Genomic DNA, 22,923 nt, shown 5'->3' with positions numbered 1-22,923 from the left:
TGTTTGCCCCCGAATTTATTTATTACATCCCTCCATCGGGTTACAGGCCTTCCCCTTTTTCTAGACCCCTCCCTTGGTATCCGCTCTGTTACCATGATTGTCCGAGTTACCGTAACTCGGAAACCTGCCCAAAATATTTTCTCTTTCCCCGTCTTGGCGTTTTTTTAAGCGTTGGAATTACGTCATTACAGCCGTGTAGCGGCCATTGGCCGGCTTTCCTTCACTTGCACCAATGAACGCATTCGATAGCCACTCAAAATAAAACAAAAATCCACAAAGGCAAAGCAGAAACGGAAAGCGGATGTTGTTGCAAGCAAGTGGCGCAGTGCAGCTCCGCGCTGTTGACAACTATGTATATTTGACAGCGCTTGCAGACGCGAAGGAGAGAGTGAAAGCGTTTATTAGAAGTGTTGCAAAGTCCCTTTAATCCTAACACCCACTGACACTAAGCGTGTACCCCGTCTGCACTTTCACAACGGTCTTAAGAACTTGCAAGTTCTTAGGCGCACACCAGTAAAGTACCGAGCAGCGTATAAACAAACGAAAGGAGCCTTTGCAAGTGACAAGGCCACGGAGCAGCGTTGACTGCCTGCGTGTTTCCTGAATTTCAACGCAAACAAAAGAAAGCAGCTATCCTCACTTTCGGGATATTTTTATCTAATTCCTCGGCTCTGAGGCTGAGAACGTTTTTGAGTTGCTTGTAATAGGCTGTTGAGCACCGAGACTTGTTTATCCGCCATGCAGCGGCGTAACCTTGACAGGGAACTGTCCTTTCTTGATGTGACAGGTGCTCATCTTGCCGGAGGTACACGTCTTCATTTCGCGGACCATTCCTGGCTCAAATGTTAACAAAGTGGTTCATTTCTTTCCCCTGCACTGACAGGCCTTGCATTATTCTCGGCGCGTATACCATCCGCTTTTTGTCTCGACCATTACAGCTTGGGAATTGTCCCACGTAACGCCGGCCAGCTGCGTATCTTGGATGTACAGAACTATTATTCGCGAATGTAGCTACACTCGTATACGTATACGACCTCAGTTTAGGCAGTTCCTGGCGGTTATTTTAACCTCCCTTTGTTCCACTGCTGCACGCGATAGAGTGGGGATAAAGAACTCGATCTTCGGGCCTCGATCCTTGATAATAAAGCATATTCGCATTAATTCTCTCGGCACAGTGCAGAACCCGGACGCTACGTCGTTTTTTATTATTTTTAAAGAGGGTAGTCTTTCTTCGGCTGCTAAAATCCGAAAAATTTTGGTCCATCCATCCATCCGTCTGTCTGTCTGTCTGTCTGTCTGTCTGTCTGTCTGTCTGTCTGTCTGTCTGTCTGTCTGTCTGTCTGTCTGTCTGTCTGTCTGTCTGTCTGTCTGTCTGTCTGTCTGTTGCTGTCCCTCGATTCAGCCAGCCGGCCAAAAGATAAAAGCTCTAAAACGAGACGTTCATAAAGGCAAAATCGTTCCAGAGCACTAAATCTGGTGGCAATGTTCACTCTTGTCAACATTGTTGAGCAGGAAGAAAACGTTAGGCCTAATCGGGGCAAAACACCAACACATAACTGGTGCCAGACAGTTTTCTTTTAGTTAAAAATAGATGTAAACTTACAAATTGCGATAGCAAATGAAAATGAGCGTTTAAAACGATATTTCGACCCAAAAATACGAAAAAGAGCTCGCGCCGGCGCTTAGACCTCGTGGCGGAATTTCAAGAAGTTTGAGAGTAACGAAAGGTTCCAATGGATGGCGTGCGAGAAGTGGAACGCGGGAAAATTGAATTGACTTGAGCAGCTCCACCGTGTTTATCGTGGGAGGAGCAAGACGAGAAGGAAAGAGCGTGAGAGGTTGGCGGGGGAGAGAAGAGAGGCATTTACGTGGCAGGAGAAATAGCAGACTATCGTCTTTCGGCAACACTTTTATCGAAATGAGCCGTTAGACCGCCATTTTTTTTTTTTTTTTTTACTGTCAGGCATCGCCGTTCAGTCCCTATGTAAGTAGGAGAAAATACGGGCATCTCTAGGCAATTTAGGTGTTTCATGTGCCTTCCTTCCCGCCTCCTTTGGGACTTGCCGTAGCGTGCGTTCCCCAACTTCGGCGCTTTTCGCACCAAAATAACTTTTTTTACAATTAAGAAGAGGCATTGCATTGTAATGTAAGTTAAAAAAAAAACCCAACCCCGATACAATAAACAACGTATACGTGGAATGCAACACGAAATGTCCTGGACCTTATCTAAGTACGTTCGCGAAGTGTGTGTTCGTGCGTGCGTAAGGACGGACATAAATTACGCAGCGCGCTCGCCAAACGCGTGGACATGAAATTCCAGGAGGATGACGCAATACCAGCATCGCAATGAAAGAGATTGTCCACAGCCGCGACGCTTTTATAGAAATAAACAGAAGAGGCTTCGTAACGCGTTTCCCCGCTTGCAACTGCTTTGTTCTCGTCGAGATTACGGCCAGATAATTCTGTGTACAATGACGTCTTCGCGGTCTCGCTTGTTCGCGAGCACGGTGTAAAAAGAATCGTGCTCGCGAGATAACCCGCGTGATTGCTTCCTCTTCGCACATCGTGTACACATTACGTACAAGCCTGCAACCCGCAGAGAGAGAGAGAGAGAGAGAGAGAGAGAGAGAGAGAGAGAGAGAGAGAGAGAGAGAGAGAGAGAGAGAGAGAGAGAGAGAGAGAGAGAGAGAGAGAGAGAGAGAGAGAGAGAGAGAGAGAGGCTTCTATTCTGTTGATCCTTTGTGGGAGGTCCAGTCCAGGAGAGATGCAGCAAGGGGGAGGCGGTAAAACAACAAGAACAATGGAGTGACACGCGAGCAGGCCTCCACAATGAGGGCTACCCGGCTGTCTATCGAGGGTGTATATGTAGACGTAGTACACGGGAACCGATGCGCGAATCAAGCTCCATTGTACACTTGATCCGCAGACAGAATGGGAGCATAAATTAAGGCCGTCAAATCTCTTTAACCAAGAGATATCCGTCAGAGGCTCTTTACGCAAGTTTCTCATGGGGTCGTGCACAAGTTCCGTGCGGGTTGAGTCAGCAGGCTCTGACGTCATCGCTGCATGATGCTCGAAAACGATGACGTCTGATACGACGTCGATACGACGCGCTCTCTTCTCTTCTCTTTGCGCTTTGATAGCGGCAGCAACTGCTACGGCGTAAGAGGGGTATGTGGTGCATGGGCTTCGATTAAAAGTGGCTGTTTTTTTAAGCAAGGAAGTGTAATGCTCTGGTCTCGTTATCGCTAAGTTTCACTAGCATCGTTGCAACCCGCGCGCAAGCATACTTTTTTTAGGTGTGCGCGTCTTATAGTCAATTAGACAAGTTTATTGTGATAACTACCTCACTTTATGCGACCCACCAAGAGACACGTAAGTAGTCATGAAAACAGTCTGATTCACTTTTGACTTTCATTTCAGCACAATGCCTCTCCGAGCGACCAAGGCACTTTCCATAACAATACAACTAGAAAGAAAAAAAGTGAGCGTTTCAGATAAGATATCGCCCGTTTTGCTCAAACTGTTCCTATAGGTACCCACAAGTGCCTCATTGACACTTTAGTGATTAGGACAATACTTCTCGGGTTAGATAATTGATTAGTTGATTCTCATTAACTTAAAAAATTCTACCCGCTGTACTCAGTACTAAGTACTGTGGAGACACAGTACTTAAAACATTATGCACTAGGTTTACTTCGAGTTACGCCATTGCTTTTTTTTTTTTTAATCTTGGTGCATGATAGCTGGGACACCCTGTATATTATGCGTCTCGATGTCGCTGGCAGCTGTAGCTGTTCGTGAATTGGCTCATCAAGTAACGTCATTTTTACGCGTTCCCTATACACGGTGGTTGAATTACATGACTGTCATCTGTGTAGAGGAACAGGATGTCAGTTGTGAAGCGTGACTTACAAGCTCTGTGTGCGTATGCCTTCATCCCGCAATAGAGGACGTTCCGTACGCTCCGTGTCCTTATATATACGTAATGCTTGCGTAATGCAAGCATTACGTAATGCTTGCGTTATCACCTTTATTGCGCTGTCCAAGAAAATTAACATAACTCGTCCAGGGCCCGTTTGCCCGTACGCATAAGTTACCGATTAAGTTCCCGCTAACGAACAAGACGCCGATAAGTCGAATTAGGCCACGGCAAATAAGCCGGTTGCCAGAAAACCCGACAGAAACGCTACCTTAACCGAACGCTTGTATCAGTTTCGGGCAAATGACTTATTACCTATACAGCGCTAAAGTCGTAGTTGAGAACTTATTCCCACACTTATCGCGTTCGGGCAAACGGGCCCAGGATTCCAGAATTCTAGTTTTTCAGTGCACTTAAGTTTGAACATTCAGTTTTCGACTTACTGATTAATATAAAATTTTCTTTACTGGGCACCGTGACACCGGCGTAGAGCGGAGCACCAGGAGGTAGTAATAGTAGAGTCCTGTACCAGTAAAGGGAAGATCGGTTGGCCAGAAAGGGAAATGGGGGCACCAGGGAGGTAAAACAGGACAGCCTTTGAATCTTTCAGGGGCCATGTATAGGCAGCTTCCACAGGAGGAATCGATGTTCGGTTAGAGGCACTGAGCAGGGTGTAGACACCAGCTCACACTCCTCGTGCACCACCGCTCGCAAGGGGACAAGCGCCGAGCATTCTGGCGCTTCTGGTAGGGGTAGGTAGGTAGGGGGACCACCCACCTGGTCCCCCTACCTGGTAGGGGGACCACCTCACCCTCTCGTAGGGGGACCACCTCATCTGGTAGGGGGACCACCTCACCCTCTGTAACCATGGGTGAGGGCATTTGCGAGGGTACATAGACGGCTGGCGAATGCAGCGCAATGCCAAATTAAAGGGAATTAAAGGTACCGGGAAGACAAAACACAGTATTGTTTAGCTTGAACGAACTAGCCTTTGGTAACTCCCTCAGCTCCATTCCAGACACAAAAGACGTTTTTCAACAACAACAAGAAAAACGCAAAAAAATATTGAAGAAGTTTCAAGTTTCAAAACTACTTAATTAGGCTAGGAGTGACGTAAAACGGGCCAGCACTAGTAGAAACATAGGGTCTATACGATTTACTAGTCCTGGACGGTCTCCGGGCTTCACGAGGACTGCCTTCGTACCAAAGGTTCCATTGAAATGCACGAGAAAATCGAGCGCCGAATCGCGCCCCGGGCAGTCCGAGGACCATCCGGGACTGATAATCGAAGAGGCCCATAGTTACCTGTGTGTTCACTGCACGTTCGCATTCAAGTGGTACGATCGAACAATGTTAGGGGCGCCACTACAATTGCCCATTTCCTGACGGTGGCTGAGGTCGGCAGCCGCCAATCACACAAACGGGATTCTGTGACGTCATAGAGAAGTCGCCGGAAAGTGGCTGGGGAGGCGCCACTGATGCATCTCTTTCCCCCAACGCTAGTTGTTTAAAGTTTGCGGTAAACTTGGTGCCATTGTTATCGGGAAAAAGCAGCCTTTCTGATGAACCAAACTTTTTGGTTTTCTTAATGGCCCCTTGAAATTATGCAAGCCCGGAATGTAGCGTTCGCTGAACAGTGCAGGCAGCGTTGGGGCGGTGATTTCTATTTCCATTCGGATGTTATGTGAGGAGTGAGTGAAACATTGACAGGAGCCCTGTTGAAAGTTTCGGCACAGCTTGGATCCCGGCCCCTTGGTTCAAATCAAAGTGGAGCACCGGAGGAAACATTTAAAAAAAATTGGCCGCGTGTCTGCTCATTTCGTTGCAAATGTCGACGCAAGACAATGTAGTCGACTGGCACCCCTGGCCAGTAATTGCATCCCTTCTCTTTCCCACTCACCTATGTGTAAGGGCTAGGGTGGTTGCCGCCTCTTCCGCGGGTCGGATGGCCCTTACACATAGGCCGCCCCCTACCACTATCATCTCGGATTCAAAAACGGCCATTCGAAATTACGCCAGTGGCATAATCTCGCCCCTGGCGCTCGGAATTCTCCTCAAAAATCCTCCTACTGTACCCATAGAGCTTATCTGGACTACGGCCCACACGGGCATGGGGGGAAATGAGGCAGCACATAGGGCCGCTCCAGAGCTCACCCTCCGAGCAGGCCCTAGCCTCGAACCCTTTTTCACGGAGCCCTATCAGCTCGGGACAGTTCCTTAACCTTCCAAGACATTACGGCACATTTCCGCCTCTCACGCCGGCAGCCCCCCTCCCGCACACCCGGATTTATCCAACAGGGAAAAACGGCTATGGTGCAAACCCATACCTCCCCTGTCGCTACCACCTGCACCGTATTTATCCTTCCGTCTACCCCTCCCCCAACTGCCCGGCCTGCGGAGCAGTGGAAACACTGGACCATCTCCTTTGGAACTGTCCCCACGACCCCTATCCCCCTTAACAGACGGTGGGCTGAGGCGCTGGGCAGCTCCGACCTGTTTACCCAATGGGTGGTCACGGCGAGGGCTGCTGCCCCTATAGGGGCAGCAGCCCTCGCCTATTTTGTAGGGTTCCTGAGAAGGCCATTTAGTTGCGTAGCAATATATATTACGAAGCATAGTTTTATTCGTGTTCTTATTCGCAGAGCGTTATCCGGTGCACAGTTGGCAATGTTTTTAACGTAAAAAATAGACAACCCATTTAAATCATATACAGAAGCAATGTCAATCATACTTTCTGCTTATTTCATCAACATTGAACAGCATTGCAGTAAAGACTTTAATTCGTATATATTAAGTATATTGTGTTATTGTTACATGTGGTTTCTATGCAATGTTCAAATATTTGCTAGTCTGCGCACTTTAGCATTTCCATTCGCCCAGAGTTACCGACAATTGTAAGAACAAAATAATTTGGCTACCACAGGTATGGTATGTATTGTAGATGATTGCTTTCTGATACGACATATTCAAAAATATTGTTAAAGTGAACCTCTCTATGCCCACTCATGGCGCTTTTACGGCTGTACGCACTGCAGGAAAGCCAGCTTTATCAAATGGGAGGGCTTACGGTGGTGATGATGATGATAAACTCAGCGCAGGAAAGCCAACTTTAAACAATGGGAGGGCAAATTGTGGTGTCGTTGATAAAACGCGAAGTAGGAAAGCCAACTTTACAAATTTGGAGGGCACATATTGAAAAAGAATAATAAGAAGACGAAGAGGAGCAGGATGAAAAAGGCGAAGCTTTCTCCGATACAAATGAAAAGTCCACACTCCTATCCGCCAAAGTCCAAATCAATGACAACACTGAGCTAACCGAAGCAGCATATTCAGATGACCCAATTACACTCTAAAAATCATAATCACCCCATTAGCTTAGCTCAGCACTTTGCATTGTGGACTTTGCGTTTGTATCGTAGAAAACTTGGCGTTTCAACCTTGTGTGTTCCATAAAGAGCGTTAGATTTTTTATGCTTTACAGTCCTAGAAAATCAAATTTTGTACCGTTTGCGCAGAAGCGGACAAAGTCACGGGACACACACCTGTGTGCCCTTACTTTTCATGTTTTTGTATCTGCGCCACTAAATCTTGCAATACGGTAGCAACAAACCTAAGTATCACTGTGGAAATTCAATCAGTCAATAAATATATGCTAAAAATGCTGTTGACCCGTGACTCCCATTGCAAAGTGCAAGAGTCCCGTGACCCCTCCCTGTTTTAAAGAGGGTCGTGGAGCGTAAAAGAGAGTCTTAGTAGAGTCTAAGGGAGTCATTGCAGCGAGGACTCCCTTTGGACTCTCTTTTTTTTTAGAGTGTACGCCGGTCACCACGCCCCCCTGAGGGGCCTTTAAAGGCTCAATGAACTGCTTTTCCTCCTCCTCCAGCTCACCTCTCATGCTGTTCCGCTCCCGTCTCGTTCCTTCCAAAATAACACGGCAGAGGTTCACTCAAGTCGATTTAAATTTACCGCATTCCACTGCTCCAAGTCGGGTGCCTCCATGCCGGAGCTGCCGTATACGGCGGAGACGCGCGTGAATCGAGGCACCCGACTACAACGTTTATACAATCACGTTGCCCTACTCGACGAGCGTTTCAAGAAGAACGGGAATGTCTAGTGGAACCTTTCGTTGCTGTTGTCGTTCGATTTTTTTTTTTTTAGTACCGCCAGGTAGTGCGGGCAACAGACGGTTTTCTGCAGCTGATGTAGTATTTTATTTGCTATGGCAAAGAGCAAGCATGCAATTTTTCTATAAAGGAACACTGCAAATATCACTCATGTATTGATTTTCTGCCTTATATATGCGCAATGTCTTGTTCTTGTTCAACAATGTTCACAAGTATGAACATTAAAACTGGACTATAACGTTCAGATTCGGCTGTGAGTATATAAGACTATTGCGCAGTATGTGCTCAGTTTGGCGAGCTGGCTGAATCGAGTGACAGACAGACAGACAGACAGACAGACCAAAATTTTCCTGTTCAAGTAGCCGAAGAAAGATGTCTTTAAGAGATACTTGTTGCGACGGACGTTTTAACGTCACTGCAAACAGTATGACTGCAACTGCTGTCGTTTGCCACCTGGCGTCCTTGTACTGCCGCAACAGCGCACGCGCAGCACAGCAGCGCACTGGCCGAGTCATTCGCTGAACACGAGCTCAGCCACATTTTACCACAGGTGGAACACAACGTGTCACTTAACACGGCTCAGGGAAGGCTACAATTAAGAGGGGAAAAAGATTACAGGCCCCCCAATGCAAAGAGTGACTCACGAACAACACCGAGACGCACTACGTCCTCTTGTTCCGCGAAGAGGCCCAGTCCACTCACACGACCCCCTGTCCTTCCCGAAAGAGTACGTATTTAATCTCCACGTGGCGTTTCCTTCTTTTTCAAAGAGACGAGTCTGCACGTGTACGTATACAATAGAGAGAGATGTTACTCTACGAAGCGCATTGTACTCTGTAACAGTTTCAACGGAAGAGTTAAAGGAGTCAGCCGCAGTATACTTATTATTACCGAGGAAGGATTTGTGAACGGGAGGCTTGCGAGGACGGGGAAAACCTCGCCGCGTTCTTTTCTGACCAGCAGGTGTGCTATATACTGACCTGCGACACTGCTTGTTAGCCCAGAAAATTCCTTGAGCTAAACCTGTCTTTTTCGCGGGCTTCGGGTTTCTTCTCTGAGAAAAACAACTGCGCCAGTCGTACCGCAAAGTAAACGCGCTGGACACTCGAAAATTCTCGAGGCGACACCTTCGCGGGTAAACCAATAAATAAAAAAAAATGGCTGCGGCTGAGCTCAGCCAACCCTGAATATGCAAAGCGAAAGCTTGGTTTAGCCTGGTTAAGTTTGGCTAGCCAGGCTTAGCCTGGTTAAGCCCGCCCTTGTCTACGGTTGTAGTTCCGCTTCCGCCGTTTTCCGAGCCGAACGGCTCACTGGGCGATATCCGCGGTATGGTCAGACAGCGCTAGCTCCCGCGCAACGCTCAGAGAAGACGACCCGATCCGGCATCGTTCGGCCAAGCTTGCATACATGATGCGAGTTACGTGGACAGGCGCGTACTATACTCGGTGACAACTTAAGAACGGCACCGGAAGTTGCCGCTGTGCCTTATCACCGTAGGCCGGATGTTTCTCCGCGCGGCGCAAGTAGGGCGTTACTGGGAATATTTTGAACATGGCGTGAGCCATTCCGGTGATTTTTCGGACTTAATATGCTTATAAACGACTCCAGTGACGACAAACAAACTGCGTGAGACAAGGCAGACGATATCACGCATTCATAGCAAACCCCTTTCAAAACGCGCGTTTCCGGCGCTTTGGCGGAGTGATACACTACATGAGGTGGTGCAGTTCTTGAGTTGTAACCGAGTATAGGCCTATCTGCGAGGACCGCACAGAGCCAACCCGGCAGCGGCCCGGCAGTCACGTGATGCGTTGCCAAGGTTACGGCGCAGTTGCGGTCAAATAAGGGCAAATGTAAATTGAATAAACATATTGTCAATCAATCAATCAATCAATCAATCAATCAATCAATCAATCAATCAATCAATCAATCAATCAATCAATCAATCAATCAATCAATCAATCAATCAATCAATCAATCAATCAACTGCGATGGCGAAACTGCTCGACGAGATTAGTAAAGCTTTGCTTTAAAAGTCGAGCAACTAAAATAACGATCCTCGAGCGGATTAACTAGATGGACCTACTTAATGCGTAGTGAATTTCGATTTAAAAACGTGTTAGAGACAGGTGCTGAGGCTATGCAGGAATATAAAAATGCACGTCTACGCTAATAGCGTTTATGTAGGGAGAAGAAGGGCGGTTCGCCGTACCTCTCAATAACTTATCATTGAGAAGAATCATTGAGAAGAGTAAAGCGACTCAATGAATTGCAACATCTTACTTTCATCACTGCTGTGTCCACTGCAGTGTTCTGTCAGCCCCACGTCGCAATTGTATAACGTGACAATACTTTCATCGTCGCATTGCTTAGAATGAACTGTACCGCTTTCGCATTACAACACATTAGAAGTCTTAGGCATCTCTCTAAACATTTTCACTTTCAAAATCATAGTTCATGTTCGCTGGGACAGCCTGTATAATTAAGTACACCCCTTGGCTGTTCTCGGTAAATTTCCACACGTGAATAGGAAACAGGAGCATTATAGCGAGCGAGATCTTGTCCTTCTTAGGCCGCGCCATAATCGCGTCGCCTCCACCTTGTCCCCGAGCCGCAGCTGTAGTGTTCCGCCAACCTTGCTTTGCTCTCTGCGCAATTAGGCCTCACAACGAGCCAACTGGCAGTCAAGGTATTTCATGCCCAACATCCACCATGACCCACATAGCTGGCCTTACGGGGCCACCTTGCAAAGCGAGCGCATGGAAGGGAGGCTTGGTGACGTAAAGGGCAGACGTGAAACAATGCGAACGGGGAAATGGGAGAGAGCGAGGATTGGTGACGTAAAGAGCACCGAAACAAGAGAGAACGCAGAAGGCGCTGGAGCATAAATGGGTCCGTGTAAAGTAGCTAAGGACTCCTAATTAGTAGCGACGAATTACAAGCGAATAAAGGATAGAACCTACAAAATCGCTTTATTTGAATTCTCATTATACGCGAAGTTTTTCGCAATCCTTGCTGCAGGGCAAGGGTAACAAATCATGTCCGCTTTCAACGAAGTACCGTTTATAACGAAGTCATTTTTACATCCCGAAGATCTCAATGAAACGAACATACACAAACTTAACGCATGCATGAGCCGAATTACATTATTCCGGACGTCGCCTGGTTGCATCACTTTGATAAAACGTCGCACCTCAGTGTGTCTATTGTCGGTCACCGACCAGCTAAAGACAAAGATTTATCAAGTTCAGCGAATAAATTCTCGAATTTCCACAAGTAAGGGTAAACAACAACAAAAAATATCCCTGGCCATCTCTAGTGATACCTGGGGAGGGGCTAAGGATGCAGTGTACAAGTGTATTCTAAGCGCCTTGGTGGTTTTTACAACGGAGAGGAAACCGTTGGGAGGTAGAGGTATACAGCTTTGCTGTAAAAGTCCCCTGTCTTTGAAGCACGAAGCGTTCTAGCGCGAGGCGTTGGAAAACGATCGAGTCTCCCGTGTTTTTTTTTTTTTTTTAGTACGCGTTACGAAGCGTTCCGCAGCGCGAGGCGTAAACGAGTGTCTCGGTGTTTTAGTACCGTGACTACACGAGACGACGGTTACGACGACGACGACATGAGACGCCGACAGCCCGAGCCCGCCTTCATCACGAGGCGGAGGAGTACAGGGAAATTCCGCGACGAAACAAATGACTAGAGGGACACGACTCTTCCACAAAGCAGAACTTAAAAGGAATAGAGAGCTAACAGCGTACAGTGCGTTCAATGTCCTTCCAAAAAAAAAAAAAAAAGAGGAGAAGAAAAAAGCCTGCCCAGCAGTATCGTAGTCGAAATGTCCTTGGTCCGTACTCCCGCAGCTGTAGTTCAGATGGGCGCGTCACTAATTTACGCCAGCACATCGTCCGGCAGGTGGAATATACGGCGCTATTGTCTCCGTTCCCAGCGAGTGAAAAGTGTCTTGTTTTGCCTGGCAAGCGTCCACGTATAGAGCGGTGGTTTCCTCTTTCGTCCGGCCGGCCGGCCCCATTACGAGCAGGCATTGTCTTTGTCCACACAGATACGTACTTAGATGTACGCACACGCACGGAAGCATAAGGGGACGCTCTTTCCGAGTAGCACGACGTTCACTTCGAAACGGCAAGGAGGGGGGGACGTTGGAGATATCGGCGCCTCCCAAGTGGCTTGCCGGTTGCGTAATCCAGAAATTGCGCGAGGCGCAATTTGCGTACAGTTGATCTGCGCGGTGATAACGATGAGCTCGGCTAACGACGCCTCTGGTCTCATGTTCACTATTTAGGACTATTTAAATAATGAAAGGGAAAGCGTACTTCCTACGATGTCTTTGCTAATCTGCAGAAGAGGAAAGACGTCGTTTGCAAGCCTAGCCGTTTGCGAAATAGCACGCAAGAAGAACCCGGTGCTCTCTGTGTTAACGCGGATTATACGAGGGGTCTCTATGCAGATGAAAATCAGCTACAACGAGAAAACGCGGCTGGAGACAGCGTCATGTGGTCAGCTGAACAGTTTCATGCGTTAATGGTCCCCGCCAGCTTTTCCTGTTAATGAGTAAGAATGCTTGCGGAATATGCCACAGAACCAACCATGCGTATAACGCCCTGTATCCCGAAAATGCATAATTGGTGTTCGCACACTTAACCGTTACAACAATGCAACCTGGAGTATAAAAAAATTAAAAGAAAAAAGAAACTAATGAAGTATGAAAAACGAACTATCGAAATAAACAATGCTTATCCGTCTTCACACAACGAAATGAAAAATAAAACGAAAAGCAAGGAAAAAAAAACACTGAAGCACGAAAAGAAAAATCGTAGAAGCCGGCTTTGAGGACTGCTTCTATAGCTGCCTTCCTTCCCTGTTTTTCCCACTCCTCACTGCAGCCTCACCCATTTCCGACTATTGACCGAGGCCTCGGGTCCTGCCAAGCGGACTTCTCTCTCTCTCCCCCATCTCTCTCTCTCTCTCTCCCCCATCTCTCTCTCTCTCTCTCTCTCTCTCTCTCTCTCTCTCTCTCTCTCTCTCTCTCTCTCTCTGTCTCGCTCTCTCTCTCTCTCTCTCTCTCTCTCTGTCTCGCTCTCTCTCTCTCTCGCGCTCTCTCTCTCTCTCTCTCTCTCTCTCTCTCTCTCTCTCTCTCTCTCTCTCTCTCTCTCTCTCTCTCTCGAATCCCGCGAGCAAACCCTGGGAGTTCCATATTATCTGGACGAGCTTCTAGATATCAGCTACCTCGCGCTCTAAGGCACGTTTTATCTAAAGATGACGTCATCATAAGTTAAATGTCTTGTATATTTCTCCAGATCCCTATCAGGTATCTGTTGAAATAACTCGGTGGTATCATTTATTTATTTAGCCGCGGTACTCTCAAGTTCTTTCCTCTTGAGAGAGAGAGATAGATAGATAGATAGATAGATAGATAGATAGATAGATAGATAGATAGATAGATAGAGAGAGAGAGAGAGAGAGAGAGAGAGAGAGAGAGAGAGAGAGAGAGAGAGAGAGAGAGAGAGAGAGAGAGAGAGAGAGCATTTATCGCAGAAGAGCCGAGAGGCCCGCCGGCATGTTGTCGCACATGTACTCTGCGCGGATAGGGAGGGCATTTCATAGGCAAGCTACAGATGCAAAGTAGATAACTTTGTCAACAACTTCATAGCTAAGAAATAGCGAACAACAGGTCAGTTCAAAACTTAACGAAATAAACTACAAACAAAATACTAACCAGAACAGGAAATGCTAATGACAATACACCCAATATTAAATAACCAGGGGATAAAACTCTAAAAACAAAAGTGATATACAACTTTAAACAAACTACACAGCAAAAATACGATGCACAAAAACATAAAGGCTAATACATAAATATAAAAAAGCACGTGTCAGACAAATAAAAAAAGTAACAAAAGGAAATTGATAAAGCAATGTATTACGCGTGATAGCACATCGGAGTAGTACTGAAATTTTGTGTTGTATTTTACTCCATGGAGACTTCCGATGGTAGGGTATTCCGTACGCCTACACTGCACGTGGGATGAATGACCGAGCGAAAACAGATGATCGACTAGTTTTGCATTTCGATGTACAGGCGTGGTCGCGAAGTGGACACAATACGGCGGGCTTTTTAAGGAAATCACGGTGAAATGTCATTGGGATATTCAACCGGTATCTTGCAACCTCTCTTCAGATATGTCATTTAGATACCGTACCTCTTAGATACCGTAGACATCTTTTAGATAGCGTAGATACCGTAGCTTAGATACCGTAGCACGAAGTTTGTAAACTCGTCGATGTCATTTGCAGACTGCAGGCCGTAAATCCTTCTCACGTGCACAGCCCAACCCCAGCAGCTGTGCGCGCGACTTGCTTGCCGAACTGGCATCATGCGCTCTCTATAGCGGACGAAACGGCGCAGCAGCTGATCGCGCAGTTTTCGAATTCCGATTCCGAGGTTATCTGGTTCGCTCCGGTCAAGTGGTAACAAGGGCACGCAGCTAAAGGTAAGATCAAAGAAAAGTCCGACTGTTGGCTGAGATATTTACCCCTGCTGGAATCCTTCGGGAACGTTGTCGATGTAAACATAATTGCCATCGGTGGGGAGAACGGTGATGCTGTCATTCCCTGTCGAGTTAACAGGGTGTGATTTTTTTCTCCTAACGGGGGGGGATCGAGGAGTGACATCAGTGAAGGGCTGTATGGCCGACATTTCCTTGTACGATTTGCCTATCGCATAGAATTGTGATCGTGTGATCAAGCGGGGGCCAGCTTAGCTGACCACTCGATTTACCGAGGGTGAACACGCACCCATTCTTGTTTTCCTTCCATTTTTTTTTACAGCGAAGCTGTGTATGGGTATAGGGTTTTGGTTTTTGTGTTTTTTTTTTTTGGTTTGTCAACATAAGACCACTTGCCCTCTTTGAGAAAGAAGGCGCCAATGTCCCTCGATTTTTCTTGACCGTGAGATCATTGGGGCTCCGACTCCGTATGATGTTCAAAATGCCCCATTATTTCGGTGGTGACATCGCAGCTGTAGCAGACGTACACCACGATGTTCGTCTTCCTTGCGGAGGGAGCTCAGTACTTGGCTCGAGAGCGGCACACGCCCTGAAAGCACCCAGAAAGCGTTTGACGACGACGATGATGATAACTTTATTTCGCCCACAACTGGGCGAAAGGAGGAAAGAAGTGGGAGTCTTCCTGGATTCCTCCCCCCGCCAGATGGCGACCTGCAGCCCTTGGGCGCGGGCGGCATCTTAGAAAGCATTTATTTCATTGATGCTACTATTTAGCTAACGCGATGACACGGTCCCAGTTCGGTATACGATCATGGGCTAAAGTTCCGTACATTTTTGTACTGCGCGAGCAAAAAGATCTTGCGGCAATGCCAACTTTATCACGAATGCTCAGTAGAATTGTAGCTGTTGTTTTATTGAAACTTCCCAACAAAAATTACATGACAATTGACCGCTTAATCTATTTCATGATTACACCCAGTCTTACTTATTTGTCGTAATTAGTTCACAAGAAATCTTAAGTTCGCGGCAGCTACTTAATTACTACTGCTTGTCTGCAATGTTCTCTTTTTGTCCGTGTGTGTATGTATACGCGGTCGTAGCGTATTTGCACTATAGATTGAGACGAGAGGCGCGGTACACAGCTGTTTAGAGCTCCTTTTCGCTTGCCAGTCTGCCCATGCCAGAGACTATAGCAGTTCACCTATGACAAGTCGGCCTATGGCCAGCGGCCTCGTGACGAGTGGGCGTCGACCTGTTCGACTCATCGAGAATTCGTTTCCGTGGGCGCACTTCCGTGCCGTTCTGGGGTTGTCGCGACGCTTACGAGCAGGGGTTTATCGAGTATTGTGATTTGGGGGGTGGGGGGCGTGAGGGTGAGGGGAGATGTTGGAGGGGGGGGTGTATAAATCACTGGGCGGGGTGCTTGTGGTTGGGGAATCTTTTTTTGGGGGAAGGGGGGAGGTGTTAAAATTTTCCTGGGCGGTGGGGGGTTTGGGGGGGGGGGAGGGGGTTAGTGAAAATCCTCGTTTACGAGTTCGTTTTTTTTTTTTGTGTGGGTTTCGTTGCTATGCTCTGAAGAATCGTCATTGCGTTCTTACAAAACAGCGCAAATGACGAGGACTAAGAAAAGAAGGCACAGACAGCGCTTGTATGTGCCTTCTTTCTTAGTCCTCGTCATTTGCGCTGTTTTGTAAGTTCAGAATGAACCAACTGACCCCACTCGAAACGCTAATTCGTCATTGCGTGTTTGCGTCGGAACGTCGAGGCAGTATTTGGAGGGTGTCACGTGCCTATTTATGAGTGCAGCCTTCATTGGTTGATTTTGGGGCCAATAGCGCCAAACGTGTGAGATCTGGATGTGCCGCCTTACCCTCTCTCTTGTTATTCACCTCTTGGAGGCGTCGTTTGCCAGATAAAACCAAGGGAGGGAAGAAAGCCACCCTTGATGCGGTCTCGTCTCGAGCTCTGATCTGCTGTTATGTTCTTCACTTGTAAGTAATCGCAATAAATTGTAAATATTCGAGTAGATTGCCGTCTGCCAGGTGCCCGAGAATATGACCTGCCGCCATCTTTCGTAAGAAGAGGGATGGTGATGATATGGATGATGATTATATGGATGATCATCATCATCATCATCATTATTGATGAGGAAGAGAGTTTTCGTTAGCGTGTCATGCCAGAAGGTCCCTGTTGTTCATGCCCAACGGCCTCGAACCCCCAAGCTATAACATCGGTTAGAGAGGAGCGGTCATCACTGCGATGCGTCATGATGTAGGCGTTCGGTCAGTACGTGGATTTCTTTGAGCCATGGCATGCATGATATTGCAATTACAAAACTGCGCATCAAGAACAAGAATTCGGAAGTAAACATAATTTTTTGACAGCCCCTTAAGCAAGGAACCAATGACACGCTAAATGTGTACAGTCGCGGTCAATTTGAAGAGGATCGCTCGAGTGGCAAGCAGCAGCGCCACGTTACGGGTTGTATTATGGTTGTATACCATGCAGGAGATCACGGGGGGGGAAAAAAGGCAGCGCTATCTCTGTCTCGAAAGTTCTGAAAACGGCCTCTACGCAGCTTGAAAGGCCCGCTGATCGATGCTACCGCGGTCACCCTCGAATTGATCGTGGCTGTACGCGTGTCAAGAACATAAGATCTTTACGGCATGCGATTCTGGTGCTAAACGCACGATAGTACCACCGTAACACCAGTTTAGAGCGAACGCGTCGGCTTCAAGTACAAAGTGGCGTCACGTCACTGCGCTGCGTTACAAAGCTGGCCGCAACGATATGGATCCGAGGTCACCCGTCGGCTATACCGCAAGCGTAACAACGACATTGGGCGCAGAAGCATCGTGCGCTTAATTTTCGCCGTGCACTTTGCATTTAACGTGTCCGACGGCCTTGCAACGGACACCCGGAAGGACGTGACACTGAGGCTTAGTGGCAGTGCAACGAGCTCGGAGGTCAACGTCGGGTCCGTATAGAACTGCACGGACCGCCTCTTTGTTGGGCAGCTGTAAAGAAAGGTCGCCAGACTGTGACGTCGTTGTTTGCATCACACTTATGCGCAAAGGAGGGATTACGTGAAGCTATAGCTGGAACCGATTGCGCCAACACTCGTGGTATACGCACGTGTCTAACAATTAGACCGCCGCACAATGGAATACCCGCGCCATTCTTTTGTTCGTTTTTTTCTTTCTTTCTGCGCGTGGCAACGAATTAAACTGGAGTCGTGTAAGTGCAGTTAACTATTGCCCTCTGAATAAAGGACAGTGCGTCTTAGGCGTGCGCTCTCTTCGTACTGGGTAAGCTCTGAAATATGTGCTTGGTAAGTGCTGCTCCCTGTGCTCTAAATCGCGGATTCTCCTTTCAAATACCAAACCGTTTTCGCTCAATCCTTTAGTAATTAAAGCGAAAAAAAAAATGTGCCCTCCAGGAAGCTTGGATAGCGTGGCCGAATTCTGTAGTACTCCAATACCTTCGTTTTGAAATGTTACTGGCGTGCGAGACGTAAACTTTTCTTGCTCCTGTTCGCACGGGCCGGAAGAAAACGCACATAGATTTCCGTTCCGGACCCGGAGCTGTGTGTGCGTCGCTTCGAGCGGTGCTTCGAGCCAAAGTTGCTTCGAGACAAAGTTGCTTCGAGCAGTAGTTTTGTCGTTTTCTGCCGGAGCGGTGCTCTATATACGTTTTCTTCGGACTCTCTCGCACGCTCGCAGGACTCCGAAACCCAGGAAAGCGTACATACATTTCTCACGCCAGCACCGCGACATTTCAAAACGACAGCAGTCGTTTTACAGAATTCGCCCTTTGCACTTATAGTGTTACTGTTATAGCGTTATAGTGTTAGTGTTACTGAGCGCGCGTGACCATGCAACATTTATGATAAACGCTTTCACTCTTTCCTTCGCGTCTGGAAGCACTGCGAAAGCTATAGCTTTCGCCAGCACGGAACGGCACCGCGTGATTTGCTCGTCTCAGCAGCCCCGCCTTCCGTTTCTGCTTTGATTTTGTGGCTTTTTTTATGTGTCTATCGAGTACGTTCATTACTGCAACTGAATGGAAACTGGCCAATTGCTGCTGCACTGCTGTAATGACGTAATTCGAGCGGTAAGAGAGCGCCAAGACCGGGGAAAAGAGAGAAAAATCTTTTGATCAGGTTTCCAAGTTCTCTCATGTGCATAGAGCAGTAATTTTTGGCTGCTTTACTTTGCGACCCTTTAATCTAAGTACTGGGTGTGTTTGTTGCCTACCTTCTTAAAGAGTTTAGGATGTAGAAAAAACGTTGAAAGGAAAAAGGGTTGCAGGGTCCCTTTAAGCAACTTTGTTCGAATGCCACCTCTGGCGCACAACTACGTTTCTCACGCCCTCCATGCACATGTCTTTTGCCCATGCGCAGTGCGGCCGTCCGTAGCAGCAGCGGCAGCGCCGGGCGCAAGATGCCGAGTATCGTGCTCTTCCGGCGTCGGTGGAACATCGCCGACGACGACCTCTTCCTCCCCCCGCTGATCGAGGCGGTCTGCAGGTTTGGATGGTGAGTGCGCCAGCGGAGCTTCGTTTGCACGCGGAGCAGCGCCGGGTGGCAAAGCGGTGTTCGGCGCTGTTCCCTTTCCGGTGGCGTCCCCTGGCGGGGTGCATGCGTCCTAGGGAGCGGGCGGGGATGTGCATGAGGAGCCTCTATTTACAGGTATACAATGCCGTTAGGGGAAAGAGGTAGGCGTGCTCAGGGAAGGAAGGATCGATTGTAGACATCAATTCTGGAAAGCTGGAGACAGCGGAACTCGCTGTGGGCGTACAGCAGCCATGCAGCGTCAGCTCTTTGAAGAGAGAGAGAGAGAGAGAGAGAGAGAGAGAGAGAGAGAGAGAGAGAGAGAGAGAGAGAGAGAGAGAGAGAGAGAGAGAGAGAGAGAGAGAGAGAGAGAGAGAGAGACCTCGTTACGTGGTTGTGGTGACCGGTAGCCGCAGCCATGGAAGCTCGTTCCGAGAGACTCAGGGTATTTCCTTAATCTCCTGGAAGAAGCAGAGACAAACAGGGTAGTGCTAGTACTCCTCCTATTGATGATGATGACGGCGAAAAAGTGCTGTACGAGCAAGGAAGTCACCGAGGTTATTTTATTAACTTTTATTGGGTATAGATGGCTCTAGGCCACGGTTGGGAAAGGAAATGGTGGTACCGACCGTTGCAGCCGATGGTCGCCTTCGGGAAGCGCGAAGGACTGTGTCGCAGGGTCTTGTAAGATGTGCTCGAGGAATCCGGGGAGTATATGTCGACGGCCAGATCTGGTGTAGGTAAGCCTTTAAGTGAACAATTGGTGATTCAGATGATTGCGGGATTTTACGAAGGGAGCTGTTTTCACTCCGGCTGGGCTTTTCGCAGTCTACCGGACTAAGTGACGAGTGGTGACTCACCGTGTCTTTGACACGATGTGGTGCCGCTTAGGTGGAGTGATTGCCGGAAGTTTTACGCAAGGCAAAGTTCGCCTGATCATACAACGCATACATGTACTACTGCCACTACTATTCGTTTCTAAATAAAACACTGCGCGCGCTCCCTCGGGCTCTGCAGGCTGGTGGCCTCCGCCCTCCTGGTGTGGGAGAACCACCCTCGGTGGCTGTGCGGCGACGCCGACAAGCTGGCGTTTGCGTACCAGGTGGGCTCCCAGGTGATCGCTCTCCTGATCCTCGCCTCCGACTTCGGCTTCACTGCCATCGCCAGCAGGGGCAGCGTGGTGGCAGTGAGTATTTATATCAAGATTGCTGTACATATAATGCCCTGAATTGATAATGTGTTTTTTTTTCTGTGCCTGTACCACCTTTGTACCACTCCTTTCTGTAAAGCCTCCGGGCCTTGAAAATAAATAAATAAATGGAAGGCATCATGGATAACAACCTCTATTGCGATTACAGGCTGTATTATCAGCTTCTTTCCCGTACAAGCAACTTTGCTTTCGCCAAGAGCGCCATTGTGGCGAGCGGTTGCCCCTGTAGCGCTGGCTCCGTGCATCAGTTCGTGAACGCCAGCTTTGTTGAGGGGTTCGCAAAAGAGTTGTGCCTGGCCCAAGGCTGAACCGAGAAACAGGATTTCTGAGGTAACAAAGTTACACCCGCTCTCCTCGTGCGTTACTCTCGGCGGTACGATGGGTACGAAAAATTGAACGTTTCTTCAGACTCCCTTTCCATGTTTGCAATACATTGTGTCGGAGTGTCGCTGGTATGCATGTGTGAGGCCCTGCGCTGACCGTGATCATCGTTCTGCTGGGTCGACTTGGGAAGACAGCACCCACGTCGTGGGGCCTCAGTGAACGGTTCCCTTGGTTTCGCCGTGATTGCAGAGGGGCGGCCCTGCGTTTTACGTTGGGGTAGCCCCTTCCTCCTGGATGCCTTAACCTACTGACCACTAAGCCACCGTCTTGGAACTAAGGACACGTCATCATGGCGTCTTGGGAGGCTGTTCAGCCACCGCCCAAGGCCCATGTCTTCTACTTCGCGGCCCCGAAGGACGTCACCGTGGATGACCTGGTGGATGCCCTGGAGGGAATCGTAGGCCGTTATGGCCTGGACACCCTGATGCATCAGGGTGGTTTCAAGTTCTGCGCGGTGGCGGCTACGGCTGCTGCTGCTCGCAAGCTCACCGAGAAAGGAGCCGTCATCGTGAACGGAGTTTCGTGTCCTGTGGCCTGCATGGGCCCGCAGGTCGTCTACATGACAGTGTACCGCCTGAACCCCGTTGTGAGTAACGCGGAGCTTGCGGCAGCACTGAGACCGTATGGGAAGGTCCTCAACGTCAGCCAGCCGGCGTGGAGGAGCCTTAAGCATATCAAGACCGGCATGCGACTCGTGAAGATGGAGATGGCCAAGGCCGTCCCTAACTTCAAGAAGATTCGAGGGTTCAAGGCCCAGTTTGAATACAAAGGTGTGCGGAGGGTATGCGCCCGCTGCGGCCAGACCGATCACCAAGTTAGCGCCTGCAAGACCCCCTGGTGCGGCCGCTGCTCGGAGTACGGCCACGATGATGTCAACTGCAATGCCCAGTGTCGCCGCTGCAAGGGCAACCATGCCACCGCTGACTGCCTGCGGCCCCGCTCCTATGCGGATGCTGCGAGCAATTTCTCTGAGACGCCTCGCGCGCCCCCCCGGTCTGCAAGCTCTTGAAAGTACAAGTGACTTTCCCGAGCTGCCCCGGGCCTCCTTGGGCCAGCCTGCCGAGGAGTCAAGCGAAGGTGCTGATCTGGGCGTCACCCCTACCGACAGCCAAGAGATGGAATTGGAGAGCTGCCTGTCGCCTTCGGAGGAAGAGCTTGCACCTGCGGCAGAAGCCACGTCATCGTCATCGGACGATACCTCCCTCTTCACGAGCCTCAGCTCTTCCGAGAGCAGTGACCCCGCGGAGCATGCTCAGCACGAGCCAGGGCGTGCACTGGAGAAAAGCATCGCTCTCCCCGGTTCCTCGAACGGCTCGCGCAGCCGCCGGAAGGAACAAAGCAAAACCGGCACGAGCGGCAAGGCAGCGGTTGGCCGTTCTAGTCTCGCCTCTAAGTCGCCTGTAGCCGGTCACAGTACGGCTAGTACCAGTGCTGCCCCGACGCCCAAGGTTACGGACTCCCATCTCGTCAATCCTGTCAGCCAGGTCGCTGATCTGCAGAGTTCCCCATCTCTCCTGGAGAGGCTCGAAGCGTGCACCAAGCAAAGTCAGCCTTCTTCGGCAGACTCAGGTGGTGTTGGAGGCACTGACGAGCCTGCTGGTCCCTCCCTCGTTGTTACCGACCCTCGCCTCGCCAACCCGATCAACCAGGTGCACGACTTGCTTCCTCCCCGACCCTCTCCACCGGATCGCCTAGATGCGTCCAAGCGGGCGTTGCCGTCGTCGGCAGCAGACACCGATGATGCCGACGACAACAAGAAACTGTGCGTCGAAGTCGACGTGCCGTCCGACGATAGTGAGTTTTGAGGATGGGAAGGTTGTGCACCTATCACCTTATGCTGGTGCGTTTTCTTACTTTTAATGTCCAGGGCTTTCGGGACTTGGACAAGCAGAGGGAGGTGATGCACTATGCTCGGGCGCAACACGTTGACCTTCTCTTTTTGCAGGAGTGCAATTTTCGTACTCCACGCGACGTTCTTTCTTTTCGCGAGCGCTTTTGTGTGCAAGCATTTTTCACCTTGTCGGACAGGATGGCTTCGGGCGTAGGCGTTGTATTTCTCCGCGAGAGCTTGCGCCGCAAGGCTCATTGTACCTATGGGATCGGAGGGCGCGTGCTTGCAGTTGATTTTTTCTTGCTTGCTCGTCGCGTCCGAGCTGTTGTAGTGTACGCACCCGCGCAGCACTCTGACTCTTCCTCTTTTTTTGCATCCC

General features: G+C 49.1%; 1 protein-coding gene across 4 annotated transcripts in view; it reads left to right on the top strand.

Moving 5' to 3' along the window:
• Nucleotides 1-22,923, top strand: part of LOC144138594 (diacylglycerol lipase-beta-like) — a 90,481-nt gene that overhangs the window by 38,458 nt on the left and 29,100 nt on the right. For 2 of the 4 annotated variants that reach the window (XM_077670961.1, XM_077670959.1), the window contains 2 exons: nucleotides 18,970-19,104; nucleotides 20,137-20,305. In XM_077670961.1, the coding sequence (XP_077527087.1) occupies nucleotides 19,010-19,104; nucleotides 20,137-20,305 (264 nt within the window). In that variant the 5' untranslated portion in view covers nucleotides 18,970-19,009. Of the gene's footprint in view, nucleotides 1-17,767; nucleotides 17,899-18,969; nucleotides 19,105-20,136; nucleotides 20,306-22,923 lie in introns of those variants that run through there. The other 2 variants (XM_077670960.1, XM_077670962.1) reach the window with 2 other exon arrangements.

The sequence above is a fragment of the Haemaphysalis longicornis genome, unplaced genomic scaffold, assembly GCF_048455015.1.
Source record: "Haemaphysalis longicornis isolate Haplotype H1 unplaced genomic scaffold, Haemaphysalis longicornis Haplotype H1 scaffold_5, whole genome shotgun sequence".
Taxonomy (NCBI): domain Eukaryota; kingdom Metazoa; phylum Arthropoda; class Arachnida; order Ixodida; family Ixodidae; genus Haemaphysalis; species Haemaphysalis longicornis.
The sequence above is the reverse complement of the archived record's forward strand: the minus strand, read 5'-3'. Positions and strand labels throughout refer to the sequence as shown.